Source organism: Pelobates fuscus, chromosome 2 (genome assembly GCF_036172605.1).
Source record: "Pelobates fuscus isolate aPelFus1 chromosome 2, aPelFus1.pri, whole genome shotgun sequence".
In the NCBI taxonomy this organism is placed as follows: domain Eukaryota; kingdom Metazoa; phylum Chordata; class Amphibia; order Anura; family Pelobatidae; genus Pelobates; species Pelobates fuscus.
This window is the reverse complement of record NC_086318.1, coordinates 64,001,436-64,021,501: the sequence shown is the minus strand read 5'-3', so window position 1 is coordinate 64,021,501 and position 20,066 is coordinate 64,001,436. Positions and strand designations below refer to the sequence as shown.

The 20,066-nt window shown below is 35.6% G+C and overlaps 1 protein-coding gene across 1 annotated transcript in view; it reads left to right on the top strand.

The window, feature by feature from the left end:
* The window catches only part of SNTG2 (syntrophin gamma 2), a 539,246-nt gene that overhangs the window by 158,007 nt on the left and 361,173 nt on the right, over positions 1–20,066 (top strand). Inside the window, exon 2 of the mRNA XM_063442215.1 lies at positions 15,495–15,632. Coding sequence (XP_063298285.1) covers positions 15,495–15,632 — 138 coding nt within the window. The remainder of the gene's footprint in view (positions 1–15,494; positions 15,633–20,066) is intronic.

The window sequence follows — 20,066 nt, the reverse complement described above, 5'->3', positions numbered from 1 at the left end:
GTGCCGCTTTCCCCTGTCGTCCCGCGCGCTTCTGTGTCAGCTGGGTAACCTTCCTTGGGTAGACCGGGATCACCCCCCCGGTCCATAGGGGGGGAGTAACGGGGCCCCGACGTGTGACTGGCTTCCTTCTGGCCTCTCCGGTGCAGGGGTTCTTTATATTTCATTTTTATATAGTCGATCATATAGTCGTTCTTTTTTCTAGTTCCTTGCGTTTTACCAAGAAGTGATTAAACGTTCTTTCTTTGTAATGATGCATGCTGTGTTTTCTATAAGGTTATCTGACATGCTTGCGTGCTTACATACAAAGCATTGTTGTGGTCAAGTCAAAACAGTACCAGTGATGTTATGACAGTTCCAAGATCCTTGAGGTCCAAAGTCGCACTCTATAATTTATCGTTCACTCAGTGATGATTGTTGTTGCTTCTATGTGCAGCAACAGCAAACATTTCTTGTTTAACTTTTCTCCTAGATGTTTGCTTGATTAGGAAAGTAATATGTTAGGAATAGGAAATTATATGCTATATTTTTTGCATTTAATAGCTTATTATTATATTCCATTATTATTATTATTTCATATTAGGTTATTTTAAAGAGTATATTATTATAGTGAGCTCTCTATATTATTATAGATTGTGAGCTCTTGTAGTAACATATGTCTATGCATGCCTCTTGTTATATTGCTAAGCGCCAAAGTACATATTAGGGCTGTAATACTAATAACAATAATAAAAATAATTTGGCGAAAAATTAGAGAAGTGCAACATCTATGTGTCTGTCCATCCGTCCATTCGTCTATCTGTCTATCTAGCTAGGACTTCTGAAAAGGTTTTACATGTCTTCTAGAACAGCTGGGTCTGTTAGTTTATATCTTTTGGTTAAGTACAATAATACAAATGTTATCAAAGTGACTGAGTGTCACTGGCCTGGATTAAAAAACATAACTCCACTCAGGGGAGGGCTGTCAAGTTTGCCATGGGACAATATTCCCCCATGCCACTCATGTACAGAGAATGTGTGCTGCTGGTTCGTAGCACTATTTGGATGGTGACTAAAAACAACAGGAGGAGTTGTTAGAGTAATGCATGAGTGAGACAGCAGCATCATTATTGCTTGATCCTTCCTCCTACAAAAGTATACAGCAGGAAAGATATAACAGTATATTTTCAGACCCAGGGACATCTTAACAGCATTTTTAGGCACCCGGGCAAAGCAGTGCACTGGGGCATTCCTACACATCCACTCACAGGAATAAAATGAAAATTATTAATAAAAATGAAGCTTATTTTTAATTGGAACTTCCATCAACATTTGTATTTAAGCATTAAAAAAAAAAACATGCTGTACAACAGAGAATAATCTACACAAATGTTTAGGTAGGTAGCTAGTAGTGGTAAGCAACTGATATGGGCTGTTAAAAATATTAGAAAAACCTTATTATAGGTGTACGGCTTCAAAACATTATGTGTGTTGATTTTGTCTTGCTTATGTACAATCAGTACATATACGTTGTTTTTGTCAAGATCAAGATATGTATTCACAACAGCTGATATTGAAGTGGTTAGTCCACCTAAACATATAAATAAAGATGGTTTGAAGGTTCTGGATAAAACACCCCTGGCAAAATATACAGAAAAGTTGGCAGGCCTGTCGGCCCCTATGCTTGTGGGGTCCCCGTGCCCTGGTCAGACCTTAGAGTAGCCAAGCTTAGTGATTAGTGAGAAGAATGATAAATCAGGTCTAGAATTAAACAATGGTAAGGTGACACACAATTACAATGTACCCAAGGTCAGAATGGTCAAAATTCAACAAAAAAGTGCAAAAGGTGTGCGCGGGCAGATGTACATTTAATGCACAAGGAGTTGTGGGTAAGGACTCAAACAAGGACTAGGTGTCAATAAAAGTGTGCAGAATCCTCATTTGTTAAATGCTGATAAAGACAATAGCCATCACTAGGATCTACAGATACTCTTACAAGTAGACAGGTATAGTGCAGGAGCTTTGCTATCTCAAACTGTGTAGGTTTTTTTTTACTGATGGACCACAAACTCAACTATGTTCAGGCCTCAGTCATCCAATTGGATATTTGCCTTTAGACTGCAGTGGCTGGGGCTAAATGGTAAGCAAGTGGCTAGTGGGGTCAGATGAAACACTGGTCAATGGAGTAATGGGAAACAGAGTTACATCTTTTGACATGCATACAGTTATGTAAGTGCTTCTATATGTCACACAGGTCATAGTGTCACAGTTTAGAAGTCCTCACAACAGTTTCAGTTTGCCAAACCCAAATATATATTTTGTACAGTGTGAGTAGAACCATCCAAAGAGATATGGTAGTTTTGTGTAGAAAAAAGACCATTTGTTTGTACTTTGCCCAAGCTAAAATTGACTTCCCTTGCCCTGACTCGGTTTCTAATGATCATTTGCTTGCAGTCACGTTTTTTAATTTCTTACTGAATGAGCTCTGTTAAAGATGAGCTGCAATATAAATATATTCTCCATAATACATTTTATGACCCCATTTAAATATCAATGCATATTACTGCGGAGTGCTCATCAATAAGCATTTAATGCACACCTAGTATAGAGGCTCACAAAACGTTTGCTTTCATCCACGATATATTTGAAATCAATGGATTATTAAGATTGGAAAATGGTTTAGAGTGAATTATTTCTTTAAAAAACATTCATGGAATTCATGGTCTTTCTTTTGCTTTCATTTATTCTTCTTTTATGATTCACTTGTAAGAGAGGATGGGACATGCAGACCAAAACATACTCTTTGGAATAATGTCCAACAAATACTGGCAGTTTATTACTGGTCTACGTATTTATGTTGATGGATGTGTTTTACTTTATTGAAATATAGAAGTCCATCTTTGCTAAGGTTTGTTTATTTGACAATTAATTGCAGTAAATCAGAATTTTAGGAACCTAAGTGAATGAAACACTCCACTCCATAACCAGCACAATTTGTGTCCTGGTGCCCTCTGTGAGTAGTTTGTCAAATAATTTAGATGTTTTACAATTCACATTGGTGTCCTGGGCACCTGCATCATATTTGGAAGCAGATGTCTCGCATGAGCTAAGCACAGCCTGCATTGGCTGAAAGTGCTTAGCTAGCACTCTCAGCCAATAAGAGTGGTTTGCACAGTGTTGCTTAGTTCAATAGAGCTTACTAGATCTCCTGCGAGGTTGTGGGTGCCCAGAACATTGCTAAATGTATGTAAATCACTGGGTGGGTTGAAAGCAACTAGGTGGGTGGCTGTATGTGATTGTATGGGGGTATGTGACAGGGTTTCTGACTGGGTTATTCTATGATGGTGTGTAACTGGTTGGGTGCATGTGACAGCGTGCCTGACAGGTGAACGTAAGTAAATTAGAGTTTGTGAGATAGGCAGAGGAGAGAAATAGGGTTGGCTAATGTTACAGCAATGCATGCTGTTTTGTCAGTGACTGCAAAGAGTATGTAGTTTTACAATCTGTAGTAAAATAAATTTTATTGGGATTTTTACTGTTATATTTACACAACGTACCTATTACTTTGAAGGTGCAAAATATTTTTTATTGTGACTCTAGGTTTAACTAGACAAATAACAGTTTGTTGCATATTTACCCCTCTGTAAATATTTTATGCCTTTACCTGCTATTCACAGCTGGTTTTGAGTTTTCATCTTAGCAAAATGACACAAATTCTCTCATTTTGGATGGCATTGTTGTTGAACAGTGATTTTCAAAAAAATTCAGTTGACTTTGATTTGGGATTTTAGCAATACTATTCTACAAAATCAGGTTCTTGGTTGTAGACCACTGAAGCATAAGTTTAAGTTTAAAGTCATTATCCTGCTGGAAGGTTAACTTCAGTATCAATGTCAGGGGTCTTGCAGACTGAAATAGATTTTTCTTTGGAATTGTGTGACTCTTTCTCCCAATCCTGACCACTTACCAAGATAAATAAAATCTTTCATACACCGCCAGTTGTTTCCAGGATGATGGACGGTGTTGGCTTAGTGTCACATATAGCATTTATAAGATAAATACATACATTTTAGTCTCATCAAGCCAGAAAAAAAAAATCAACATGCCTTTTGTGTTTCTCTTATGCTTTTAGCAAATTTAAAAAAGCATTTGACTTTTTTTGTTTCAGCAACTGCTTTCTTCTTACAAAGCATCCATGTAGCTGTTCCTCTCATATTAAAGTTACCATTGATCTCTTGGTTCCTTGTCTGACTTATACTCTCTTTGCCTGGTCACTAAATATGTCAATAAAAGAATGACAATTAAATGGCAAACCTAATAATATTATATTGTTTTGACACAATTGACTATAGTGGGCCTCAAACAGTTAAAGCAGAAATTATAAACTTGCAGGCTTATGTTTTTTCTGCTAGTTCCATAACCTCATCTCGTCAACATGGCTATAATTTAACCATTTTTTTGTGTTGCCCCTAAAGTTGGCTTTGGAGATTATCCTCTTCTTTAACCCCTTAACCCCTTAAGGACCAAACTTCTGGAATAAAAGGGAATCATGACATGTCACACATGTCATGTGTTCTTAAGGGGTTAAAGTGGAACTGACTGTCACTTCCTTGAAAATTACAACATTGGCTAATAGATTGAAAGTCACCTATAACTTATTTTTCCTGTTTTTTTTATGTGATGGTCTATTTTCTTTTACAAAGATTTTTTTGTACAAATATTCAACAAGTGGCAATATAAGCCACTTATATATCCAGCTAATCCCGGTAATATAATCCAGTTAATCCGCATACAACCAAGGGCCATCATTCAAATGAAGAGAGAAAACAGAGACATTGTTCCACTACTTGTGTTTAATGGCAGACATCACAAATACATGAGTAAAACGATAATTAAAAACTCTGGGACATGACATTTAATATGCTTAACACGCAAAGGCCAATCTAACAGTCCTGGGAAACTTAAGCAATAATAATAATATATAAATAATATAATAAAACTGGACCAACATTAATTGTTAAAAATCTGAGACAATTGGCTAAAAACAAACAAATGTGTCTTCCCAGGCATTGGTGCAAGTTGACCTAAATCACCTACCCATTCTTCATTAAATGCATAAAGCACAGAGCCATTCTTGAAATGTAATTACTATGGAAATGTAACCAGACGAGGCATGACTAGTAATGCAGTGCAAAAATTAACATCATTATGAGACTTATGAGTGCTTGTGACATGCCTGAATATCATATAATAAAATCAGTGATGGGAAAAGGTCTCAAACTAACCCCCTGGGTGCTGAAATAATTTTTACTGCATTGGCTGTGATATATATATAATATGCTTTGGCCTATTTTAGATGTTTTGTAGCACACCCCTCCCCTTCCTTATGTGTCTTATTAAAGAGCACCTGTGAGAACCTTTAAATATGGAAAATAACAGAGGACAGATTAATAGAGGCGATCATTAGGTTAGGACCTTCCATGGCATATGTCTATATTACTTCATTAATTTCCCATTATTTCGCTAAAGATCAATGTTTCTTTTTTAAATGTAATAATCTTTAGACATGGTATGGTGTGAAGTGGCACGTAACTCGAATATTAGACTAATGTCTTCTTTATTACACTTTAGTCCAGTAATCCTTAACCTCTTTTAAACAGGGAGACAATGTGTGCATAGCATTTCCACCAAGGTCCACCTTTAAAGGGTTACCCCAACCACCATTACCACTTCAGTGATTTAAAGTGGTCATGGTTTTAGGAGTCAGTATGTGCAGTGTTTCTGTTAATTGTTGAATGTGTGCTGGGGAAAGTTGCACCCCTGCACACTTTAGCCTGGTTCTCTGTTCCGGACTTCCTAGTGTAAATTCTATGTGTAAATTACATCTGTTGTCAGTGAGCACTGCACGCTGACAATAAACATAAAAAATACTCCCACATTGCACCTCCTCCCTTCCTCAGTGCGAATTGGTCTTTAAAAAACAAACAAAAAAAATCACCTCTCTCTGGGCTCTTGGATCACCTAATATCGTAACTCCGTTTTATATTCTGCCTTATTTCTCCTTTTATTTATCACCACTTCTTTCAATTCATATATTGTGAATACTTATTGTTATGATACTGTTTGTTTTTATGTGTAAAACATAAAATAAAATGTTATTACAAAATGTTTTTTTAATATTTCAGTTTCGCTTCTCTGAAATTATAGCTAGTCTTTTTTTTAGACAATGTGAATTCTATTTCTTAATTTTAGCATTTGAATGTTTATTTAAAGCTTAGTAGACACATGAGTGCTTAATACATATGAATAAAAATAAAACTATCTCTAGATTATAGAGAAACTGGAGAACTTAATTATACAGACATTGCCATCCAATTTAGGAACATCTTAAAAAATTGGAAGGGATTGGAACTTTCTTGGTTGGGTAGGATTGAAGCAGCAAATTTCTATCTCCTTCCCAAGTTGACATTTTTATTTAGTAACCTCCCGTTGAGGGTGTCATGCCAGACGATACGCGGTCTTCAAAGGCAATTATCAAATTATATTTGGCAAGATAGGAGACCTAGAGTCTCATTGGAAATACTACAGAGAGACTGGAAAGAAGGGGGGATTTGTTTCCCAGACATACAGAAACTATATATGAACAATATGGTAGCACACCTAATTAAGTGCAATAATTTTACAATGGCTAGACCAAATTGGTTAGATATTGAAAAATCAGATCTCGGTGACATTGAACCTCTATCGCTCTGGTGGTGCGACAGTGAATTTCTAAAAAATATAAGATCTAGTAATCCGATGAATAATACAATGATTTACATCGTTAAGCACTTGAAAAAGAAATACGGAACAAAACACATATCACTAAATGCCCCATTAACAAGCCTAAAACTTTACATAAAGGATATAAATATCCAAGAATGGGAAAATTTTAAATAATAATAAAATTTTGCCATTCCCAATATTACAATCTCAATATAACCTCCCTTCGAAGGAAATATTTAACTATTTAAGAATAAAATCCTTTACTATGGGAAAAGACCGTTCGGAAACTTCTCCAATTGACCAGTTTGTAGAATTTCATTATAAAAAAAAAATTGCTTCCAGATATAATCAATTCTTAAGAAGTCAAAGGCAAATAGACAAAGCGCCAGCAATGAATAAATGGGAGCAAGAACTTCACTTTTCATCCTCGGTTGAGGACTGGTTGTTGGGTTTACAAGCAGTAAAAAGATATATACATGGGGTGAATATACAGGAAGTGTACTTCAAACTAGTATACCGTTGGTACTTGGTGCCTACTCGCCTTCATAGATTTCAACCCACACTTCTACCAGATTGTTGGAGATGTGGCAGGGAGTTAGGTTCATTCTCCCACATCTGGTGGGACTGTGAGGAGTTGAAACCTATGAAATTAATCTTAGCGGAATTGGTAGACTTTATGTTTGAGGTTCGGACTGTGATTACGCCTCAAATGTTTTTGTTTCGTCTAGATTTGCCAAAAAGCAACATAAAACTAAAAATTCTTATGATTCACATCTGTATGGCAATAAAAATAGTTATGGCCAGAAATTGGAGAAATATGGGTGCGTTAAACTAGCATGATATATGTACACAGATAGATTACCAACGCAGCATGGAAGCTGGGATAGCTCTAAACAAGATATCTAGAGAAAAATATAATGAAGTCTGGGTCCCTTGGGTTAGATATATTAACCATAAAACTCAAACCCCCCCCCGCCCCCCCATATAGATAGCTACCCGCAGGCAGTAGTGAAAATGGGATGTATGGATAAGATGAAACTTATGTATGGTATGTTTGTATGGCTGTAGACACAGCAGAAAACTGGTAGATGTTTATTCGAAGCACGATCCTACTGTTATTTATATTTATTATCTTATTGTAAAGTAATTTTTTGTACTGTGTTTAAATTTTACAGTTGAAAGCTGTATCTGTACTTGAATGAATTTTTTAAAAATGAAAATAAATAAAGATTTATATATTTTTAAAAGCTTAGTAGACACATGAGTGCTTAATACATATGAATAAAATTATTTGAATTACAGAGTCATTTGGGCTTATTTAATAAGATATTAATCACTGAGCATATATGTTTATGTACATTTTTGACAAATATAACTGAATTTTCAACATTTTTCAAAGATAGTTTTTTTCATATTTTTTTATGTCCTTCCAAAATAAATTACAATTTCTTAAAAATTAATGTTCAGTGAATAAACACCTCAATAAATGTTTCATTAAGACATTAGTAAACCTATGACAGTTCAATCCAACCAAAGAAAGAATCAGTGCCCCCCAAAAACGAGCAAATATAAAAGCCTCATTTTGACTTTTGTAGCCAACCTAATTGACTTTATTTCCTAAGACTTAATCACGGTGTCATCAAGGCATTATTATGTATGTAAGAAATACAACATTGCAACATGACAAAATGTAATATTGTAAAACATGATCCATGATCCAAAATAGAAGAATAATATTAAAATCTCTAAATCTGCCAAACTGGAGAATTTTACAATATGAGCCATGTGAACTGAATTCCACAAATTAGCTAATAACCGAAAATGAGTTGGCAACGTGAATCTCTACTTTTTACTGTTTATTGAATCATCTCGTATGTGTTTGGAACATTTACTTGGATTTTATTAAGAGTTACTTTTATTTTTTTAGCACATATTTTTATGTTTGGACATATAATAGAATTACACTAATATTAACTGTCAGAATTAATAAATATTCTGGGATGAATACTATTTGTTTTGCCTTTAGGTTGGCTATTACCATCTGTCTTTTTGTATTTTCTTTTGAGGCATAATTTACATCCATTTATGGCTTTTCCTCTGCAGTTTTATATTATATTATAAAAAAAAAAAATAGTAACAAGAATTACTGATGATGTTCGGAGAAACTGGGATTCAGTATATAATATGATGTTCAGAGACACTGGAACGCAGTATATAACGTTCATGTAACCATTGAGTAATTTATTAGAAAGTGCATATTCACACAAACAGGGTTATTCGGTAAAGTGAGAATAACTGGGAATTCAAAGTAAATTTAAAGTGAATTTCTAATGTAAGTCCAAAATAATCAAACTGAAAACTTTGATAATTTTTCCAATTTGTCTATTTTGGCCTAAATGTTGTTACCTTCCAGCATCTTTCAGCACTCTCAGCCAGCCAACATGGAGTAACCTTTAAATACTTTTAAATAGCAAAAGATAAAAAAAGCTTTAAAAATTGCTGTAGAGTTACTTGCCCAATTTAATTAGACTTGGCATGCTGCTCACTCGTGTACAATGACATACAATATGGTTTAAGAAGATGTTAATCATACTTGTACCAACAAAAGTTACAAAAGAATGGAAAAAAAACCAACCTCTGCACTTCAGTGTGCATGTGTTTTTTTATGCATAATTCAGGTAAACTTAGTTAAAGGAACACTATAGTCACCTAAACAACTTTAGCTTAATGAAGCAGTTTTAGTGTATAGATCATGCCTCTCAGGTTTACTGTTCAATTCACTGCCATTTAGGAGTTAAATCACTTTGTTTCTGTTTATGCAGCCCTTGCCACACCTCCTCTGGCTGCATGAAAAAAAAACAAAAAACTGGTTTCACTTTCAATCAGATGTAATTTACCTTAAACAATTGTATCTCTTGCTCTGTAAATTGAACTTTAATCACACACAGGAGGCTCTTGCAGGATCTAGCAAGCTATTAACATAGCAGGGGATAAAATCTAAATTAAACAGAACTTGAAATAAAGAAAATATACACTTTAGATAACTCTTTACAGGAAGTGTTTAGGAAGGCTGTGCAAGTCACATGCAGGGAGGTGTGAGTAGGGTTCATAAACAAAGTAATTTAACTCCCAAACAGCAGAGAATTGAGGCTGCAGGGGCATGTTCCATACAACAAAACTGCTGCATTTGTTTCGGTGACTAAATTAATTCACAAATTCACTCTATATCTTTTAAACCGTAACGATGACTAGTTGACATTACACTGTAGAACAGTGAAGCAAAATCACCGTAGTGCGATTATTTTCAGTAAAGTAATAGAAAACTACACATTATGATACGGCTGAAATTGTAGTGTAAATAGAATATTGACATGAATGTGAAGATACTATACTCTATACTGGTTATTTTTTTGTCACTTACTTTTTAAACTACAGTTTTGTTATTTTACTGTGTCTAGCATTAGTTTTACTAATAAAATACAACAGCCTTAAAAGGAATACCTGGGGCTTTTATGAAACACCAGCTTATCAAGGTTATTCAATAAATCTGTTCATCCCTTGGGTTGTAGGTTCAAAGCTTGGCAGGGTTGACTCAGCCCTTCATCCTTCAGAGGTAGATAAAATGAGTACCATTAAATTGGGTAATAGTAACAACTCCTGGATATTGGACTAATTTAAGATCCCCAGGACGTACTTGAAAACCAGAGTAATCTGAATGTACCTTTCCTGGTTAAATACTTGATGTTATTATTATTATTAAATTGAGATGTTAAGAATTTGAGAACATAACTAAATTGAAAGCACTTTGACTTTGATTTTTTTCAGTTTGGCTACTACTTGAAATTCACTATGAATTCATGTTTAATTCCTGACAATTCTCACTTTAGCAAATAACCCTGTTAGTGACGTTTTAAAGGCCTGTGCTTAAAGGAGCTCTATAGTGCCAGGAAAACAAACCCATTTTCCTGGCACTATAGGGTTATTAGGTCTCCCCCTCCCTCGTGGCCCCCCTCCCACTAAGCTGAAGGGTTAAAACCCCTTCAGCCACTTACCTTAATCCAGCGCCGGGCTCCCTCACCACTGGTGACCTCTTCTTCCCTGCCGACGTCAGCTCCTGAGCCGCGCATGCATTCAAACCACTCATAGGAAAACATTACTCACTGCTTTCCTATGGGGATCTGAACTCACGCTGCGTGAGTTCAATGCGATTGTCACACAGAGAATCGCGGAAGCGCCTCTAGTGGCTGTCAGGGAGAGTGACTAGTCTCAACCTTGTGACTAGTTTATCCTTGATCCCGCTCTTCATTATGCTTATCTCAACCAGTACTTATTACCATTTTATCTCTTTGGCTATTTTCTCTTTAATATGTTTCCTTGACTATTTTTTCATTAACCCTTTAGTGACCACATGACAATTTATGCTGCCATGCAGTGCAGAGCTTTAATGCCCAGTGACAGCATAGACCGTCATGCAATAAAGGTACTAGCAGGGGTTAAATCCCTGCTGGAACCAAGGGTCCCAGGTATCATTCAATATCTGAGGACCCCTCTGTCAGCTGGGGCCTTATTTAGTGGCACCAGTCTGATAAATGAGCTATGTACAGTGCTGAAAGTGAGCACTGCACATAGCCCTTTAAAATACCTTTAAATACCGTAGCCGAGCGATCTCTCTCAGTCACAATATTTAAATCACGGTCCCCAGCCTGCTGCCTTCAAAAATCCGGAACCCTGCTGGTACCAAGGAACCTTTTCATACCTGGGGATCCCCTCAGTCAATTTGGGCTGCAATTAGTGGCCCCAAACTTACATAAGAGCAATCTGCAGTGCTCAAAGAGAGTGTGGCACTTGCCTCTTTAATTGGATTTAAATACCCGATTGAGCGCTCAGGCAGGATAATTAAAAATCTAGCAAAATTCACAAATGTGCCCTCCACCCAGCCTGGCATTGTACCCCTTTACAGTGAGGGAGATGCCCAGGTTTAGCAAAGTTTTAGCTTTAAAACCATAATTCACTCTTTGCAGTATTTGTTTTATAGCTTCTAAAAAATAATTGAGTTCGTTTTATTTAGTTGCACTTGGTGCGTAAAAATTATTAAATGTAAAACTGAAAAAAAAATATTCTATTTAATATTGTGTTATGTATACATGTAGGGTATCAAAACAAATGTAAAATTAACCATTTAAAAACAATTATATATAATACATATGGTTGCACTTATAGAAAAAGGGAAAAATTGAGGCAGTATAAACATGGCAAAAGTGCCAAAAATGCCTTGGTCCGAAACGCGTTGCATATCAAAAAAAACCTTGTTCCTTAAGGGGTTAAACCTTGCTATGTTACAGAACCCATAATATATATTTATATATATTTATCTTTATTTTGTATGGGTGCTTGGAGCTTCTCTACTACAGGGACAATTTATTCAAATAAAGCTGAGCCACTATGTGTACTTTTAGAAAGATGTTGTCAGCACAGGTATCTGAAAACACGATGCGTGATTTACTGCATTTGAATACGGTCTCCAAAAATTATACAAGCTCTAGAGTCCATTGTTACTCTTTTGTGATGACATTTGCCTGCAAACATAGTAGTTACCAGTTTGTATTCAATCTACACGATCTTAATCATTAGAAAACAAGCACTAATGTCTTTTTTAATTACATTGCGCACAGTATGTCAGCAGCTAATTAGGTATGATTGATTCTGTCATTTTCATTGTATTCTCAAAACACAATACAGCAACTTAGGAAGCATAGCAATATATTATGATTACAGTGAGTCCTTACAATTGTATAAGTAATTAACCATGTCATGTTCCTCAATATTTTAGTTTGTCCCTTCTTGTTTATTTTTTCCCACATGTACAGCAAATATTTTTCTTAATATTTATTGGCAGACAATTCTATTACCATGTGAGTAAATTGAGTCAAGGTCTAATATCCACAGTTCTAATATTTATGCTAAGAGGTTCTACACTGACATATACAACTATGGTACAACTATGGCACATAGAAATACTTAATATTTTATAATAAAAAATATTTAATATAGAACTATTAAAGTGACACTATAGTCACTGGGACAAGTACAGCTTATGGTATAATCATTCCCTTCAGGCTTTTTTAAGTAAACACAGTTTTCTTTAGAGAAAATTCATTTTTTACATTGCCCCGTAGGTATGCCGCAACTGGCAACTACTCAGATGGCTACTACAGGTGCTTCGTGGGGTAGTGCTGCACAGTGTGCAGCAATGACATTCAGTGTCTTCACCCTCTGCATGGAGACACTGAACTTTCCTCATAGAGATGCACTGATTTAATGCATTTCTGTGAGGAGATGCTGATTGGCCAGGGCTGTGTTTGGCTGTGCAAGCTCTGCCCCTGTTCTGCCTCCTTGACAATCTCAGCCAATTCAATGCTTTCCTATGGGAAAGGATTAAGATTGAATGAGATCACCACTTCTGATGATGTCATCCAAGAAGGCAGATCAGGGGCAGAGCAAGCACCAGCAGACTGTAGTTAAAGTGAGATTTTACTATAGTGTTTTTAACACTACAGCGTCAGGAATATATATTTGTGTTCCTGCCATAAAGTGTTCCTTTAAGAAAATAGTATGACAAGGGATGTGATGGTTGTGAGTTCCAGTTTTTTCTATATGACCATCTGAACTTTGAATATTTTTTTTTGTTTTGAAATGAAAAAAACATTTTGAGGTCAATTTTCTAAACACTGAATTGTGGTGATCAGGAAATAAAATTGGATGGTGAAGCATATTGGCATAATAAGAAACTATAATAGACAAAAATATTCTGTTTGGAAAAAAATATTTCAATATACTTGCATATTTTCCTCACTACTGATTTAGTCTAAATGTTGCAGGGTTATTTAATTGTGAATTCTCTGGAATTAAAATCAGGATTAGATACTAAAGTGAAAATCGAAACAGATATATAGAGGCAAGTGTTACCATGGTACTATAGAAAATGCAGTTAAAGTTTAAGGAGTGAACCTGTCCCCAACACTGTGGCTGACCAAGAGAAATGCAGAAAAAGGACCGAAGCACAGCTATAGTAATGCACAAAGTGCTACCTTAAATTTATTTGAAGAACAAGCAAGAATATAGATGTTTCAGACAGAGCATTTTCTTAATGCATCTTGTTCTAGAGAGAAAATGCAGTTAGAACGGCTCTTCTTAAAATGTTTGTGTGCTAACTATAGTTGCGCTTTCCTCTTTTTTTTCTGTATTTTGCTTAAAGTGAGACTCATTGGGGAATCAAAGTGAATTTCAAATTTAAAGCCAATGTTGCTGAAATAAAATCAGTTCAGCTACCTGGAGAAGGTTCCAGTTTGGCTACTTTGACCCTAAATTTTAAATTCACTTTGAATTAATTTGGAATTCCCAACAATTCTTACCTTGGTAAATAAACCTGGAAGGCATACAAAGTAACGCCATGCATAGATGCCAGGTGTTTGCTGAATATCCTGCTTATAGCATTGCAGTTATCTACCTGTTATTTTATCAAGCTGTCTGTGGATGTCTCTAACTCTGTGTGAGTCTCCCTGTGTCCTAGTGTGCTTGTGTGTTTTGAGCTGTGTGCATATCCCTGTGTCTCTTACATCACATAAAGTCAATGTCATATGGTCAATATGACAACAAAGATGGAAATAGAAGGAGGGGGCAATATGATAAAACATGGGTGTGAATTGTGAGAATGTGACAATATCTTGGCAGCAATATGAAAAAAAACTTTTAATGCAATAATTAGGGGGGGGGCATTGTAATAACGTATTGGAGGCAAATTGACAACACATAGGGCAATAATAGAATGTGCAGGAAATATATGGGAAATATCAAATTAACCTGGGGGCAATGGGACTATAAACTGGGAAAGTGTGGTAGTGGTTTAGACTTAATTTCCAATGCATCAGAATGTGCAATGGAGAAAACAATAAGATCCCATTTGGTCTGTAATCTTTTATTTATCTTGCTGGGTGCATTATTATATGTGTCCTGTGTATAAAATATATTTGACCTGAAAGACTGCATACTTTTTTATCTTTTGTTTCTTTTGTATGAATGCATGACATTACAGGGTCACACTAAGCATGGTAATAAATATGGATCATGTTGCCCACAACTTTGTTTGAAATCTTTTTCTCACTCTGGCTCTAAATCGAGCATGAGGGGTCACGGTCTTGGAAGATTTCTCCACAAACCTATTCACAAAACTGTTAATGGACTTGTGTATATAGAAGCCACAGCATGGATGTTAATTTATCAATTATAACTGTCCTGTGTGATAAGTTCATCTATAGATGAAACTAAACTACATGTCTCATAAATCATCTCTAGACAGGGGCTTATGGGATAAGATATAGATATATAAGTGTTTGTTGGAGTTTGTGGTATCGAAGGAGTCTGTCTCCTGCAGTATTTGCCTGACTTTCCTTTTGCTCATGTTTTTTTTTTCACCTTTAATAACCTACTGTTTATGCGTTTCCTTTTTTTTTCTGGGCCTAATATTTTAATGAAAGAAATAGAAGCAGATACATTGCAATTGCCATACGTTTGGAATAAATCTACTTCAGATATGATTATGTAATATTTCTATATGTGTTAATACTTAATTAAATTAATTAATACTTAATTTTTTTCAATTTTATTTTTTGTATTCTAAACATTTCACCACCTCCGTATGCTTTTTGTTTGGCTTTTAATTTAGTTCTTTCATTCTTGTTCTTTTTCTTCTACAGACTAAAACTGGTATTGCACAATTATATAATGAAGGTTCAGAGAATGCTTGTGATGTACGTCTCCGACTTACCAAGGAAGCACTAACAATACAACAACAAGACGTGATCTGTATTACAGGTAGTGACCACGGTACAAATGTAAGTGCTTTACCAAATACATGGACCTTATTATGTGGAATTTTTCAGGATAGATTTTTATTTTAATGGCCATTCACTGTTTAACAAATAGAAAAGTTAATTATCTTTCTTGCCATGTACTGATTTCCTGGGTTTTCAAAAAAATATATTTGAAATATCATGTTTTGCAAACCTGCTAGTTGTATTAACTGTTTCTCTGAGATATTTATATACTAAATGTCAAATCCTGGTTAATTGTTAAATTTAGGTCAAAGTAGCTGAATGTGTTCTTCAAAATAGCTGTGTTTCTACATTTTGCAATTCAGGTTTATGTAGTCCTGGCCATAGCAATGTACAAAGTACAGAACATGCTAAAAAGGTGCTAGCGCACCACTGTGCCAGATAAAGGTGTTGCAGGAGTAAGTTGTTGGAAGTACTCCTATCACTATCACAACAGACTTATTCACTCCCAGGAGCCGTGGTCACAGTCACTACCAGTCAACTGGTACATTGCATCAATATCTAGTAGTACAGGTAGGCTAAAAAATGCCTTTGAAGACAAGGGAAGCATGTGTTCCTATGTCCTATGCCCTCTCAGTAGTGACCACGAGATTTTGCAGCGAGTAGATCATTGGATACTTTGGTCAGTGCTGTTTCCACAGAGTGCTTATTGCGGAAACCAGACTGAAGCGGGTCTAGCAGGTATGTGAGAACCTGTGAAAGTGCATGTGGGTTTCTGTGGTTAAATCTGTTTGTCGTCAGTAAGTTTGAGTATGTTTCCAGCTGAACTGTGATTTGGCCATATTTGATCCAATCAAGTAATCGATCAAATTTCCAAACTCGGAGATACAATTTAACAGAATCACGGTCCAACCAAACCATGTAATGCAGAACATGTTTGTTTCAGCAAGTCATTCTGAATTCCATTCGATTGTAGCCAACTCCAATCAGTCGAAGATTGATGAGGAAAAAAGATGATTGAAGGCAAGAGGACAGTCAGTAAATGTAGAGCCACAAAATAGTTGAAAAAGAGAAGGGGGGACAAGAGGGATCAGTAAAAAATATATATATTTCTATAGATGTATATTATATATTTAATAAATATGTAATCTAAAAACATTACATATAGATTTGTTTTGCTCCTCCTTCTTTCCCCTCTTTTAGTTACTTTTTTTCATTTGATGTGTGAACCAAATGGTGGGTCATTTCTCCCATGAGTGTACTGCAAGATACATAATATTATATATATATATATATATATATATATATATATATATATATATATATATATATATGTAGAAATAAGGGAAGCACTCTCCGGTCTTCATAAAAAGTCCTTCAGTATTTTATTTCCAAATTTTTCAAATTACGATCGACGTTTCGACCCCTCAGGGTCTTCCTCAAGATCAGTGTATCAATATACAATAACCAAATATATATCACAATCAATAATGTACTCACCAATCGTGACTGAATCACCTCACCTCCTCCGTGTACACCCGGAAGTGAATTAGCGATCACGTGACTACGTGATCTGCCGTGCTGCGTACGTGCTGACGTGTAAATGTGTTGCTAGGAAACCAATATACAAAACGCTTTCCAGAGATGTCTATCCAAAGCTGTGTGAAGATATGTGAATATATATCTATGTAGGTTTTATGTGAACCATAGGAAAATTAAGAATAGCTATGAGTAAAGCTATATAAGATGCTAAAAAATGTTATACAACAATTTGTAAGGTTTTTACAGTGAATCCACGTATGTGATCACGCAATAAAAATTGTGCCAAACTGCATGCAGTGAAAAAATGTGCATAAATATCATGTAGATCTCCCCAGAGAGCTACATCACCTTATCTTATATACATTAAATACATAGGACATAAAGAGTCAATACAAAGGTCATATCCACCATATCATATCAACAATAACAATGGAGAGCTAGCCAAAGATGGCCATAATCTATGTAAAGACACAAAGCAGGGCAACTATATCATGACTAACAATAACAACTATTACAGCTCTATATATTATAGGGTCGACAGGGGAGACAACTAGGAGACATATAGCCATATTATTGAGGCACTAATCCTTTCTAAAGACCTATTATATCCAAAGGAGACCAACAGGAGACACCCCGGACCGAAAGACAGACACACCAGAAAGAATGGAAAAAAATAGAAAAAATAGAAAAAATTGAAAAAATTAAAAAATTAAAAATGGAGAAAATGAAGATAATGAAAAGCTCCGATGTCTAACAACACATCGTGGATCTATGTCCTCTTATGCGATCCCGTAGTGTCAACTTGACACTACGGGATCGCATAAGAGGACATAGATCCACGATCATGACCGCATTCAGGGATCAACACAGTGACAAACCAGTGGCCAAACATTTTTTAAACCTGGAACACAGACTCCCGACTCTCAGATTTGTGGCCATAGACCACGTTCCTCCCATGTCCAGAGGAGGGGACAGATCGAGGATCTTGCTACAACGAGAGGCCCAATGGATATATCGGTTGGACACCGTCGCCCCAAAGGGGCTCAATGAAAATATTACTTTCTCTATGTTTCTATAATTGGGATGTGGATTACCGTGAGATGTGTTGTTAGACATCGGAGCTTTTCATTATCTTCATTTTCTCCATTTTTAATTTTTTAATTTTTTCAATTTTTTCTATTTTTTCTATTTTTTTCCATTCTTTCTGGTGTGTCTGTCTTTCGGTCCGGGGTGTCTCCTGTTGGTCTCCTTTGGATATAATAGGTCTTTAGAAAGGATTAGTGCCTCAATAATATGGCTATATGTCTCCTAGTTGTCTCCCCTGTCGACCCTATAATATATAGAGCTGTAATAGTTGTTATTGTTAGTCATGATATAGTTGCCCTGCTTTGTGTCTTTACATAGATTATGGCCATCTTTGGCTAGCTCTCCATTGTTATTGTTGATATGATATGGTGGATATGACCTTTGTATTGACGCTTTATGTCCTATGTATTTAATGTATATAAGATAAGGTGATGTAGCTCTCTGGGGAGATCTACATGATATTTATGCACATTTTTTCACTGCATGCAGTTTGGCACAATTTTTATTGCGTGATCACATACGTGGATTCACTGTAAAAACCTTACAAATTGTTGTATAACATTTTTTAGCATCTTATATAGCTTTACTCATAGCTATTCTTAATTTTCCTATGGTTCACATAAAACCTACATAGATATATATTCACATATCTTCACACAGCTTTGGATAGACATCTCTGGAAAGCGTTTTGTATATTGGTTTCCTAGCAACACATTTACACGTCAGCACGTACGCAGCACGGCAGATCACGTAGTCACGTGATCGCTAATTCACTTCCGGGTGTACACGGAGGAGGTGAGGTGATTCAGTCACGATTGGTGAGTACATTATTGATTGTGATATATATTTGGTTATTGTATATTGATACACTGATCTTGAGGAAGACCCTGAGGGGTCGAAACGTCGATCGTAATTTGAAAAATTTGGAAATAAAATACTGAAGGACTTTTTATGAAGACCGGAGAGTGCTTCCCTTATTTCTACATATATATCCTTTACACGTGGGATAGCACCAAGGCATTTACAACATTATTTTTGAGATAGGGTGAGTGCCAAGCTATATTTGTTTTGTATATATATATATATATATATATATATATATATATATACAGTGAGGGAAAAAAAGTATTTGATCACCTGCTGATTTTGAGCGTTTTCCCACTGACAAAGAAATGATCAGTCTATAATTTTAATGATAGGTGTATTTTAACAGTGAGAGACAGAATAACAAAATATTCAGAAAAACCCATGTCAAAAAAGTTATAAATTGATTTGCAAGTCAATGAGTGAAATAAATATTTGCTCTTCTATCAGCAAGATTTCTGTCTCCCAGGTGTGTTTTATACAGGTAGCGAGCACTCTCTTAGCTGTTAAGGCTCAAAATGATTGCTATTCTCGCTTTACAAAAATTGGGTTAAGCTAGCAGAACCTGCATGGCCCATTTGCATTCTTAGAGTATTATATCTGTTTTGCCTCTTCTAAAATATATTTTCCAGGTTATTGCATTTCTTAGTAACCCTCTTGACTCTACTCTGTTTCTTACTCTGCTCTGTAACTTATAATACATATGTACTTGAATTTAGAAAATACTAAACTAAAAAAATATATATTATATAAATAATCAAATGCGATGCTTTAGGGATTAGGTTTCACCATAAATCACTTAAATTACCTTTTTTTAGATGATGACACTGTGAATGCATGACTCTATTTGAAACATAATGGATACAAAAACAAGGGCTAAGCTCACAATAGGTAAAAAATAAAGAGTGTTAGCTGTGCCGAATTATATCTACATATAACAAGAACCAAAAGATTGTGAGCAAATCTATACATGTCTTTTGGGGAGGATCAAAATAAATTGAT